This window comes from Micropterus dolomieu, linkage group LG21 (genome assembly GCF_021292245.1).
Source record: "Micropterus dolomieu isolate WLL.071019.BEF.003 ecotype Adirondacks linkage group LG21, ASM2129224v1, whole genome shotgun sequence".
Classification (NCBI taxonomy): domain Eukaryota; kingdom Metazoa; phylum Chordata; class Actinopteri; order Centrarchiformes; family Centrarchidae; genus Micropterus; species Micropterus dolomieu.
Genome location: NC_060170.1, coordinates 31,139,644 through 31,153,435, shown reverse-complemented (window position 1 = coordinate 31,153,435; position 13,792 = coordinate 31,139,644). Strand labels below are relative to the sequence as shown.

At 39.8% G+C, this 13,792-nt stretch overlaps 1 protein-coding gene across 1 annotated transcript in view; it reads right to left on the bottom strand.

The window, feature by feature from the left end:
* Window positions 1-3,968: 3,968 nt before the first annotated feature.
* The window catches only part of LOC123960338 (syntaxin-binding protein 4-like), a 13,900-nt gene continuing 4,076 nt past the window's right edge, over window positions 3,969-13,792 (bottom strand). Inside the window, exons 2-8 of the mRNA XM_046035021.1 lie at window positions 10,830-10,918; window positions 7,807-7,903; window positions 6,348-6,475; window positions 6,138-6,230; window positions 4,954-5,019; window positions 4,649-4,861; window positions 3,969-4,088 (exon numbers count right to left, since the gene is read on the bottom strand). Coding sequence (XP_045890977.1) covers window positions 3,969-4,088; window positions 4,649-4,861; window positions 4,954-5,019; window positions 6,138-6,230; window positions 6,348-6,475; window positions 7,807-7,903; window positions 10,830-10,918 — 806 coding nt within the window. The remainder of the gene's footprint in view (window positions 4,089-4,648; window positions 4,862-4,953; window positions 5,020-6,137; window positions 6,231-6,347; window positions 6,476-7,806; window positions 7,904-10,829; window positions 10,919-13,792) is intronic.

Sequence of the window (13,792 nt, the reverse complement as noted above, 5' to 3'; positions counted from 1 at the left end):
AAGCTGAAATTGGTGTTTTTATTTGGTCATTTGAAATGTGTGTGTTTGACAAGTCACTAACCTCTAAAGGACAACTGTGAATTTGATATTACAGTAAGGTTTTAATATGCTATGATCTGTGAATGACATCTAGAAGCTGAATTTGAATTGCAAAACCAGCATACAAATAAATAAAACATGCTCATGTAATAAATTCATATATTAGTAGCTGCACTGATCTGCATATTTACAGCAGTATAAAGTTCCTGTCAGTCATTTCCTATAAAGAGTTGAAGAATGAGGCTGGTGATATTCAATATTTTTTGAGATTGTCAACAAATCTCATTAAACACCAAAACCATCAATACAGTAGCACATCTCTCAGTACTTTCTCGACTTCTCCAGCTTGTTTGTGGTTTTCAGCACGAAGCCTTTTGGTTCTTACTGAAAATTTAAATCTTAATCTTAAATGTAAAAGAATCACAAATGAATACTTTCAATTAATAAAAGGTCTATTTCATTCCATAAAACATCTGGTCATAGTAGGTTTTAGCATTATTTTAACCAGATTAAACTATTTTCAGCCATATATTTGGTGTTCTAGTGATTATTTCTGTCAGCAGGATATGTGTATGTGGGATTGACTAATAGTGTTAATTTTTATCATATATACAGTGGGTACGGAAAGTATTCAGACCCCTTTAAATTTTTCACTCTTTGTTTCATTGCAGTCATTTTCCAAAAATCAAAAAAGTTCATTTTATTTCTCAGTAATGTACACTCAGCACCCCATCTTGACAGAAAAAAACAGAAATGTAGAAATTTTTGCAAATTTATTAAAAAAGCGCCCAATTTTCAATTTTTCAGTTTTTTATTTGTTAAAAAAGTTTGAAATATCCAATAAATTTCGTTCCACTTCATGATTGTGTCCCACTTGTTGTTGGTTCTTCACAAAAAATTACAGTTTTATATCTTTATGTTTGAAGCCTGCAATGTGGCAAAAGGTCGAAAAGTTCAAGGGGGCCGAATACTTTCGCAAGGCACTGTAAACGCAGCAGTTTGGCAGGTCTGGACGCAGAATGGGCCACATCAGGTCTGGATTCTGCTGACAGAGAAAAGGACATGAGCACATCGCTCTCAAACACTGCAGGTTGTTCACCAATCAGGAGCTGTGAAACAACAGCACGGCTCTGTTGGTAAATAAAAAGGAAAAGTTACGTTGCGTTCTCTGGCGGACTTGGATCAGCTGTTAGCTGTAAACACACCACAGTGCCAACGCTAACGTTGCTACGTGGCTGTGTTTTAATGTTTTAATGACCGGGTCCACTTATTTTGGAGAGGAGACGACCTCTGAGGTAATTCGGTTCCAGGTAGAACCCTGTCAGGGTACTGAAGTGGAGCGGACCCAGAACAACTCTCATCAGCTGTTGGCTATAAACAATAGCAGGACTAAAGTTACGGTGCGGCTGTGTTAAAACTATAACTTAGCACAACATCACTGCACTGTAATAATGTTATGCTTTATTAAATGTAACATAATTAACAAAATAGCTATATAATGTCAGTCTGTCAGACTGTTACCTTACAGCCGACCTGCCTCTCATTCTCTGGCGCTGGCAGTAACTCAGCCTGCCGAGTGAACGAAAGACTGAGGAGGACCCATGTGAGCGGTGAACGAAAGACTGAGGAGGACCCATGTGAGCGGTGAACGAAAGACTGAGGAGGAGGACCCATGTGAGCGGTGAACGAAAGACTGAGGAGGACCCATGTGAGCGGTGAACGAAAGACTGAGGAGGACCCATGTGAGCGGTGAACAAGTCAGGCAGCTGACCTGTGACGAGTGAACGTAAGAGTCCAAGATCCTTCACGCATGCGTGAAAATGAACGAATCAGATATCAGAGACAACCCGTTCCTCCCGAGTCATACACACGATTAGGTCTTATGAACGATACGTTCTTTGAACGATACAACACTAACATTAGATAGCCAATGCTGAGCTGGTGGTGTTTACTCACCAGAGGTTACTAACCTATTTGCATTCAGCGTTTCTTTGTTAGGGCCTTGTTGTATAAAGCTAAAGTTTATGATGAATGGCACAGCAGCTGTTGTCCTCTCTCACTTGCGGCCGCGCACAGCAGATGCTAGGTGTTACATAGGCAGGTTATAGGTAATGGAGGGAGGGAATAACAGCACCCTCATCAGAAGTTTCCTAAAAAATAAACATTGTGCACGAGTCCCGCACCACGAGCGTGAGTCGAGTCTGAAGTTTTTTGAGGACGAGTCTCAAGTCACTGTGTGTGCGACTTAAGTCGTGCTCAGTCCGAGTCTCTAACTCCAGTCCCCATCTCTGCCACACAGTCTTGTTTATTAGCAGACTTACTTAGGAAAAATTCTCATGAAACACAAATCAGCCCCCATTCCGCACTTAGACTTGAGGAGAAGTTGTGAACTACAACAAACCCGAGTGGTGGATGGGTTGACAACCTGCTGTTTAATAGCATGGCAGCACAAGCTGTTATGAAAATAAGGCACATGTGTATTTAACAAGTTACACTATCTCATGGCATTATATTGTGTATATATCATGGGGTGGCGATGACGCAATGGATCAGATGCCTGCCTTTGGTGTGAGAGACCCGGGTTCAATCTTCACTGTGACCCATCCACCATTGTGTCCCTGAGCAAGACACTTAATCCCTAGTTGCTCCAGAGGCGTGCGACCTCTGACATGTATAGCAATTGTAAGTCGCTTTGGATAAAAGCGTCAGATAAATGAATAAATGTAATATTGAAACACTTCATTGTTTTTCATGCACAACCAATGAAAACTTAAAGTAGGCTGAAAGTAGCAAGCTAACTTGAACTGTGAGGGCTGAACATTAGGTAAAATGGTAAATGATTTAGCCATGGCTACTAAAATGAACACCGAAACTTAAGAGGGAGTGTTAAAGGTTCAGTGTGTAAGATTTAGTGGCATCTAGTGGTGAGGGTTGTGAATTGCAACAATCTGTCCAGTCTACCACTGCCCCCTAACCTTTCAAAGAGCGTAGGGACATCTACGGTGGCTGACACAGCACAAGAGCTGAGAATACATTAATTCTCTCTATGATTATGTGCAAATTCTCTCTATGATTATGGATCCATGTCAAAACTGCCCGCCAGCAATAATATCTGGCCTGCTGCCAGATTATGGTGCTTTGATAGCAGCAAAAATATAAATAAATAAATACATAAATACTTTGCTGAAATAGATCTCAGTCATGGCAGCTACAGTTACTCACATAATCACTTCCTCTTTGGTGGTTTTGCCTACAAAATAAAAGGAAGAAGCAAGAAGCTTGTTTACTGCAAGTCTGTATTTGAAGTTAAACTTCAAATACAGACTTGAAAAATTGAAAATTGAAAAAAACTGAACTACACTAAAAGAGTCTGTAGCCTGCTTGACACAACTCTGAAAGAGTCGTCAGAAAGCGTGAATCCCCTGAATGTCCTCTGCCTGGAGATATGGGGAAATGAAAAGGCGTCCGTAGGTTGGTGGATGTGGAACAAACACCGAAACAAAAACACTGCAGCACATGCCGTGACCTGAGAAACATTCGCTGCAGAATCCATTTGTTGAAGAAAAAGTTATCTTGAGGTGGGACTGAACGTTCAACACACACTGAACCTCTAAAAATTGTAGCAATCTATGCTAAAAACGGATGGAAAGCTGGAAACCTGCACGTTTCTCACCTTGAAGTGAGTGAAGTTTAGCCAAATTACTGAGTAGGCACCAATCAGAGGCAGCATTCATCACGTAGACTTCTCACAACGTACTTTACAGTATTTTTAAACTACAAAATACAAAACACTGAAGTATTTTTATACAACATATGAAGTCATTTCATCAACCCTATCAAATATTTTGTATTTGAGATAAATGTATTATAAATACTGCCCATCCCTGCGGAAGGTATCTACAGGATCCAGCTTAACTTTGCACCTTCCTTTAGACCTCTGAGTAAAAGTCAATTTCCACCTGGTAATAATATGATATCTGCATCTGGATATCTGCTGTGGATGAAGAAAAACACACGATGGTGCAGGTGAAAAATGCACACAGAGAACACTGCAAGAGAGAGAACCCATGTGGAGATGGTCTGTGTCACACTGTGAACAGACCTCAGCCAAGTGGATCAAAGCACATGAGAATCTTATCACACGTGAAACAGCATTTCAAATGAGACTGGCGAACATGTGGATCACTTTTTCACAAGCTAAATGCCATCCTTACAGCGTGGAAGAATAAAAAGGTCACCTAACGTGGTCTCTTCCTGTTATCTCAAGCTGCCATGTCCAAAAGCTACAGACAAGCCCTAGCTATGGTAGAAGACAAGTCTACACAGCAGTGTCACTTCCTTTGACTAGGATGCACCCACCTACTTCATTTGCATATTGAGATTTACTGAAAATGCAAGCAAAATGAAGATAACGAGGATGTTTCCTGGTATGAGGTGTAAATGCAAAGGCCTATAATCAGATGTCAAAATACAGATCGCAGTAACACCAGATGGAAATGGTTTTGAAATAACTTGTGTCCAGCAGAGGAGTACTCAGATCTGTATGGAGAAGTCTCTATGTAGTAAAGAAGAAATAGCAAAAGACATAAAAATAGAAATAGTTAAACACCTGCTTGAGACTCACCTTGGTGGCCTCCACTCCTCGTGCTTGCCTCTTGCTGGCCAGCTGGTTCTTCAAGTCTCTGATCTCAGCCTCCAGTAGCTGGATGACCTCCTCGTAGTCTTGCTCTGCACCGCTAGCCTGCCGCTGCCCTGCCTCGGCCTCGGCCGCCTGCAGACGACTCTTCAGACGGGTGTTCTCCTCCACAGTCAAACATGCTTTCTGGGAAGGACAGCAGAATGTTCCATGGTAAATATATTCAAGTGGTGGACTTTCACATTTGTCTCCATACACTGCTTCGACTCATCTCTCACCTCTGAGGTCTTCTGCAGCTCCTCCTCCAGGGTTTTCTTGCTGTGCTCCATGTCCTTCAGCATCACCTGCCAAGAGAGGCAGCAGATGAAGCCCAGGAGGTTTTTACAGCTGTGATCATCAGGTCAGTGGGTCTGAGTCTTCTGTGGCTGGGTGAAACCACATCTAACAGAGAAAACACTTCCTTCTGCCCTCACCCACTATACTTCATTTGGTTACTACAGACATGTGTCCGTTGTTTCCCAACTGAGCTTTGGCTTGTGGCTTAGTGCGGCTTTTCTCCCAGGGTCTGAAGTACGTGGCATCTTTGACTCTGACGGTTTGAAGATCTATTCCTTACTAATTTCATTTTATACAACAATGTATTTGCATTCTGTAAATATGCAAAAGTCTGCTATGTTCAGAAACCACTTCATTTATAAAAATAAAAAAATTGTTATTTAATAGGGTAAATTTTGTATCTACATTGTCACACTGATAAGATGATTTAGGTGCATTACAGTGTAGAATTAAAGCTGCAGGGGGCTTCGTTACAGATTCTGGAGCTCTGCCGGTGTGGCTGTGAATTTGCCACGCGCTTTGGACGCTGCATGAAGGTGTTAATCAAGGTGTCCCCTCTGTGGCGCTACATAGCATGCCACGGCATGGGCATGCTCGTGGACGAAAACTCACAGTTTGTACAACTTTTAATTATCAGTAGGTTTAGACTGCACAGCGAAAATGTGAAGTCGATTGGATTAATTCCGTAGGAGGAGTTCGTTAAAGTACAAAGTGTGCTCTCCCACAGCTGTGTCATAGCTGTATGTGTGTTACACTGTTGCCGTTTCACAATTACAAGCATTCGACTGCTGATCCATGGAGCTGGCTTTTATTATGAAGCAGCCACAGGAAATGCAATGAATTTGTCACTGAGACTAGCGATGACTGCTACTGTTCCTCAAAAATTGGTCTGTGGTCAAGAAAGAAAGCTAAAAAGTTGGAAAAATAGGAGTGCGAGCAAAAGCGACATGCTGTAAAATAAGCAATTGCAAAAGGCACTGAAATAAAAATATTGTTCACACTTTTGTCAGTTTCTCAGTTAAATGCTAAGATGACTCAAGATAATATTTGACAATTGCTTGATATAATAGTTGTTGTTTTCACATAAGCTTTCTCCATCCACTAGCTCTTCTGTGTGAGTGTTCACCTTGAGCTGTTTCATCTGGGTTTGCAGCTGCTTCACCTCTGTCTGAAACTGCTCCATCTCCTCACTGCTGTAGCTGCATTCTGACTCATATGTCTACACACACACAGACACACACACACACCACACACACACACACACACACATTAGTTATTTTTTCTGTTTAATCTGTGAATGAGTGCTTGCATGTGAGAAGCTGTGAGGACCGCTTACAGGGGAGTGGAAGGCCGATGTGTCCATCAAACTCGCTGCTTCGTGATAGGAAAACATGAAGGGACCCGCCCCTAAACCCAACTCCTCCAGGTTCTCCTGGAAGGTGTTCCGGGTGGCCTCCACGAAGTCTGAGTGGACAGACATGCACAGATAGAAAACGTTTACTATTGATGACAGAAAGGCCAGGGTTACCATGGCCACCCGAACCCTAAATGATACATCTAAAAAGGATAAGGGCTTCATACTGTACAGACACAAATTAATAAAAGTATAAATGTTAATTTATGCGATAATTGATTTTAAAATATCTACGTTTGCTTCTCATCTACTTTAAGTTTCTGGGCACTTGTGTGAGTTTAATTATGAGGTTATCTGAAATCATTTCAAACGTTTTACATTTAAACATGAGAAAACAAAAACCTGTGAATTTGTTGTCACTGGCTCTTGCTCCTATATGTTTATTAACTTGAAACTTAAACTTCCTATAGACGATGAATGAGTGCGAATTTTGTAGCCAGTCAGTTTTCGTAACAGGCCTGCACGGTAAGAAAGGAGTTTGGTGCGTCTGCCTCGAGCAGACTACATGGTGGAGGAAACCAGAGTAAGAGAGCCATCAGAGGAATAAGAGGTCAGAGCTCCCTGACCTGGTAATGGGTGTATTCTAGGGGATATCAGGTTACCTTTACAGGAAGTGACTGGAGTAAAGGTGCGACTGCTTAAGTAATGGCTTACGTTCAGTAAAAGTTCAGTTTAAGTCACGCAATGAATAAATTCATCTGTGGAGTTCCAATTGTACCTACAGCTCTGAGACTGATTTACACCATGTGCCCTGTTTGTTGCCATAGAAACTTACACCACAGGACTTTGTTGTTGCCATTTTTTCTTTACATCTAATTGAAACAAACTAAAGTTCTGGTGTATGGAGTTCTTAGAGAAAAGTTAGAATAAACTTTTTTTTTGTCATTTGATGTTTTGTGTAACTTCAAATGTTTCACATAGTACACCTGTAAGTATGGAAGAAATTAGAGCTCAAACTAAATTACTGATTGCTGTCCTAGAAGTACCGCAATTCTAAATGAAGTTTCTTATATCTATAAGTCTTTATAATAATGTACCATTTATTAAACTACTTTATTATATATATACATATAATAGAAATTAATTAGTAGATATAATTAGACCAGTAATTATTATAATTTATGATATATTATAATTATAATAAAACATTTATTAACCTAGTCATAGAAATGCTGCGCTGTGACTGTCTGCCTGGCTATGAACGGACACAGAGCTGCCTCATGGTTATGCAACAAACATACAAGTGACACAACCAGAAACTGACGTGCAGCCATCAGCCCCAGCCTGTGATCTGACAGGATTTCAACACAGATATTTCACCTTGCTGTTGACACAACTGGAATTGTGTGTGTTTGTGTGTATTTCTGTAGGTGTGCTTCACCTCCATAGGCCACAGTGCCTTGTGGGTCTGGGGTCAGACTCTGTCTTAACTTCTTCCTCTTCTCTTCTGTGACATCCAACCCAAGGAAGGACAAAGCCTGAGAGACAGAGAAGGAAAGAAAAACAGAGGCATAGAAGACACAGGGAGGACTTTTTATTATGGTGCCATTGCAACATCAAACTATGTACTCATCAGTTCTATCTAACTGCAGCCCTCTGCAGAATATGCAGTCTGCAGAGGTTATCTTTTGAACAACGCCTCTCTAAAACAGCATACACAAAAATGGAACATTAGGGAGGAATTACTGCAGGACTGTTGTGTCAGATAGTTTTAGCTGGGTGTATCTAATTAACTGGCAACTGAGTGTATTTCTCTTAAATTCAGAAAAACGTCCTGTTGATTTCAATACACAACATCTTTGCATGTGGCTAAGTTTAAAGGATAAGTCTACCGATATTCTATATTTTCATACAGTCAACCACAATGAATGTCTCCTACTAACAAGTATTCTGTATGTATAGTATTCCTCTGTTCCATAGAGCTCCACCAAATGTACATGCGGTGAGACTATTTCAAAAACAAACTTTAACTTTAATACATACATGTTCATCTTCTATATATTTTTTATATCTATATAACTGTAAATTTATTTCTATACCCTGGGTCTCATGTGATTTAAAGCCATCTCTACACTGCCAGGAAGAGAACTGATGAATAAATACTCAATAGAGTCAAAAGAATATTGATTCTAAATACTAATAAGAGTAAATTAATCAGCCTTAAAAGTCTCATCATGAGTCATTTGTGTGTAATTGTAGAATGTAAATAATTTCTCATGAAACCTCCAATTTCCTTCCAGCAATCCTGAGGACATGTTCTCAGGACAGGGTCAGGAAGTAGGAAAGTTACTGAGTGTCAGACTAACATTCATACTTTCATTCCAGAGGGGATGACATACACCAAAGGGACTCGAACCCAACCTTGATTCCTGGTATGTGCTACGGTGTGCATTTATATTTTCGATCCAGTGAGAACATTTTGTAGAAAGGCTGACCTTTATGCACTACGCTTGGCACAAGAGTCAATCCCTGTCATAGCCATCTGTTGTCTGAACCTTAAACAAGGTCATTATACAGTAATATGCAGAAACCACAACAGGTACTCTGTTCAACCTTTAACATGGTTTGTTTCTCCTTCGATTCTTCTTTCATTGGCTTTCTGTCCTTTGTTACACTTACCTACTATAGTAGCTCTCAAAGCTAAAAATATCCCTAATCCATCTCACTCTCTCTCTTGCAAAGGAGCCAACAGATCAAGAGAGAATTGTGCCTGTGTTCAACATTTAAACTCTCTCTGTCTCCCTCTAATCCCATTAATGAATTGGTAGATTAGGGTCAACCTACTGCTGAGCAGGATCTGGCCAAAATTAAAATCAAAACTGAATAAAGCTATACAGAGGGCAGAGGCAGAAAGCCAGAGAACGAGGCAGAGGAAAACAGAGACCATCAGCAGAGAGATGGGAAGCTGGAGGGCAGGGGGGAGGGGGAGCAGTAAGAGAATGTGCTGATAGGGTAAAAATACTGTACAAATGAAGTGCAAGTGTGATACAGCAAGCAGAGAGAGGCTGCTAGAGAAAGATCAATAATTAGATGAAGAGAGAGCTTGGGGGTGGTTATGAAAAAGTGCTACAACGGTGAAAAAGTTGCAAGTGAGTTAATCAGAATGAGAAGAATCATAAGCATAAATTTGCTTCATTGAGATCATTTAAAAACCTGAGTGCAGAATCATATCATATGCTATGGCCTCCACAGTCAGACACCCCTCCACCTATTACTTTCATTTCTTCAACAGACTTTATTTCATCACCATGGAGATATAATTGTGACGGCCCTGAGAGGTCTTGGTGTTGGGCCTCAGTACTGTGTGCTGTCTGTGTGTTTCTCCCTGCAGGCAATTAAGGAGATTTGGAGCACATGGCCAGTGAGCCCAACCTATTTAGGCCTGCCTGCCCAGACACCTTCCACACCGCTCTGTCACACTGTTCTTTTGTTTTGCATTATTTTAAATAAATTTATGCTACTCTTTGTTTAACCTCGAGTTGCATCCTCCTTCTTTGTTGCGGCCTGAGAGCCAGAGTCGTAACAATAATCAATATGATTTATTAGATTACTGGATAATTGTTGTATTTACATTTTTATCTATTTTGTATTGTAGCTCCTTGGCAGGTCACAATTACAACATACATACAATTACTTACAACACTAAACAAACAGGAAAAATCCACAATGGGCCAGTAGCAAGGCCTCATAACAGAGGTGTAGTACGGGGTATGTGCAAAGCCCGTGGTAAAGCAGCCATCATAAACCTCATGGACCACTGGACTCCATCAGCCTCTAGACAAACTAATATTTACCTCAAGTGGCTGAGGTCCATCAGACAGTAAAATAAAATTTAGTTACTTAGTTTCTCATTTCAGTAAGTGGATTATTTATCCAGTGGTTTGGTGTAAGCCTTTTAAGCCCTTTTGGTTACTAGTATCATAATCTGTGTTTTTTATCACATGCATCTCATTTTTTCATTTATCATATTATGCTGTAACCACTAAACAGTACATTTATAATAATTTCCTCATCAGTACAATACCTGCTGACTTGTCTCCGGATAAAAGGAAATACATTTGTCTGGGACAGCCAGTTATGCACTAGTTGAAGCTGATCAGAGCAGGTGGAATATTCTTTCACACACACACACACACACACACACACACACACACACACACACTTTGGTGAGTTGACCAGTATGACAGATGGGGCGCATCAATGGTAAGGTTGAGAGAAGCACAAGGAGAAACAGAAAGAGGTAGACAAGCAGAGAAGGATTCATGCTCTAACTTAACTAAAGCAAGGCGTAAATGCACCACAGCTTAAATAAACCACTCCAAACATGTATATGTTTGTAAATATTTAAATATGTTTAGTAGCATCGCTCTAAAATAACATCTCTGACCAGAAGACTGTACTCACCAAGTCTAACTTGTCTGATTTGAGGCGTATGTAGGGGTCCAGTGTAATCTTAGGTTTGGCCCCTGTTGGTAACATCTGGCTGGCTGAATCTAGAGAAAGGAGAAAAGGAAAATGAGGGCGGAGGAAAGAGGAGGAAGCTGACATCTGTCAAAGACAAAGGGCACTGACCATGAGTTGTATGAAAAACATTCCCATGTAGAAAAGATATATGTAGAAAACACCATATCTGTATGACATTGAACCAGGGGCCAATGGCCTTTAAACAGAATGAGAGAGTATGTGAGGCCACAGTACACATAGTAAACAACAGGAGAAGAATATCAGGGGATAATCTGTAATATCAGAGTGGATGGGCAGATATTCTCTGTGGATTTGTTGGAAGTGGGTGGTTGTGGTGGTACGAGAGGTGTGTGTGAGAATGTTTGGGTGGGGGATGAAAAGCAGATGATTAAAAAGAGGAGTGGAGGAAAGGTGGATGATTATATAAATAAGAGTGAGGAAAAACAGTGAGAGAGGGGAGGGCAGACAGCCAATGCCTAATATTAATTTGATGAGTTTGTCTGTCCCAGATTTGTGTCTGCTTGCTGTGGCAATGGGAACCATTCCTCTGAGTGTGTGTGACTACACACACCCTGTTGCTAGGGGTATGAACTGATTTCATGACTACCCTCTACCTCGTCTCACCCAAAGGATTTTCACCGCACCGCCCAGTGGTGATGATTGACAGACCTGCTGTTGTTACAACAGCCGTGCTTTAAACTCTGGTCACACTCAGATACCACTCCACGTCATAAAATACACTTTTCCACTCAAATAGGATGATCTGCATGATCAATCCAAGTTTATACATACATATATCATGTACATTAAAATTTGTGGCTGTAAAGAATGTCAAAATGGAAGTAGTGTACACATTATATCAACTGTGAGGTTACACAAAGACCGAAAAAAAGAAGTGGTTATGTGAACTAGGGGTGGGCAATAAAACAATAATGATAATTATTGGGATATAATTTTAATAATATAACAAATGTTCAATAAATGTTTGATTTAATTAATTTGAATTATGAATGAATCAGAACTTATTTTTTCTATTAAGATATTTATTTTGTTGAGGAAAAGGGACTAAAAAAAAGATTTTCCTCATGCATATTTGCTGAATAACATTTCATCATAATTGTTTTGAATGTTTTACCTCAGATTTGTGAAGTGATCCACTGTTTGGCATCAAGTGTTTGTTCTGACCATAAAGAAAAGTTTAAAGTGACAATTAACCATCTGGTTTCTTCAACTTTCACTCAGGAGCAACAATCAGCCTTTAAACTTGAAATAAATAATGATTTGACATTTATTCTATTAACTATCAATATCAAATGGTATGACTTTTTTTATGTGATCACAAAAGCAGTTATTTTTTCTCATTCTTAATGTTACATGATTGTTGATAGTAGATTACATAGATTTTGTGCAAACATTTTAGTTAGATATATTCATTTATGATCTTACCCCCCACAGTTGAGTTTCCTGCAGTGACTTTCCACAGGATAAATATGTTTGTCTGACTCAAAAATACCGTCTTGTAATGTCTGATTGGAGCTGCTTCTCGGTGTGGGTCTCCCTGCCTTCCATTAGTGTTCATCCACAAAAGAAACAACAACCAGAGATAAAAACAAGACTTCCTCGTGAAACCTTGGTGTTTGCTGAAATATGGTGGATTATTTGTGACAGAATTTATTTTTGTTTTACAAATAACATACATGCACAGACAAACTCTGAATTATTATAAAATATAGTAGGACTCCAGGTGATAATAGTAAATAGGGTTATATTGACATGTTTATATCATTAAACATCTTTGTAGACCGGGAATCCTGCTGGAATTTCGGACAGGTCAGACACTGGAACTTTAGTTTAATTGACATTTAATTAACAAGGCTTCACACTTGCTTCCCATACTTCTGAAACCATATTGAAATTATTTATTGTCAAGAGTCAAAGTCCCGTCTTTGTAAAAAATATCCTACCAGTATTTGTATTTGCTCACCTCACCACAAACTACTAACATCTGTCATGGCTAGCAACTGGCTTAACCAATAAGAGCCTGGAGGAGAGCTAAGTGGTCACAGCACCTAGGACCTTGACTGGGGTAATCCAGGCCAATAGGATTGGGACAGACAGTCTGATGGCTTTGAGCTGGGACCAACAAATGACCCTTTACACATTGAAGCTGCTGGTCTTTCAATTTTATCATCAAGCCCTTTTTCTTTTATATTGTTTTCAGTCCTTAGGCAAAATCTGTTGTTTTCATGTGTGTTCTTTTTAAGATGGAAAAGGGTTGACAAGGATGTTGAAGGTAATGAGATGGGGGTTAGGATCATAACCAAGAGCAGTGATCATCACAGGACAAACATCCAAAACATATATAAAGTAAGTATACAAAAATGTATCACTGTGTGTTTTCTAAGAGCATAAGGCTGGCATTCCGTTACTGTCATCAAATCTCATTAAAGATCAAAACCAACAATATATTTTCTGACTTATCCTACCCTGTGGATGCATCTCTCAGACCCAAGCCTATTGGTTCCTACTGATGATATGAACATTTAAAAACAGCTCACAAATATATTGTTTCAATTTTAAAAAATGCTCAGTAATTTCCTAAACAGCTGGCCACTGTAATATTTATCAAATGTTACTCAAACAGGAGGAAATAGTACATTTGTTGGGGATTATTTTCAGTTGTGGATTAATCCACATTTGGTGCTCTAGTGAGTATTTCCAGCAGCAGGATGGTGTATGAGGGAGTGAGTAAAAAAAACTACAGTTGTTGCTGTAGGAATATGTCAACTAGTCCAATACTTTGGCTCACTGTTTGTAATTGTTTTTGGACAACAATGGAGCGCCTCTGGCACAGAGGAGTAAGATATACCAGGCTTTGATACACACACACACACACACACACA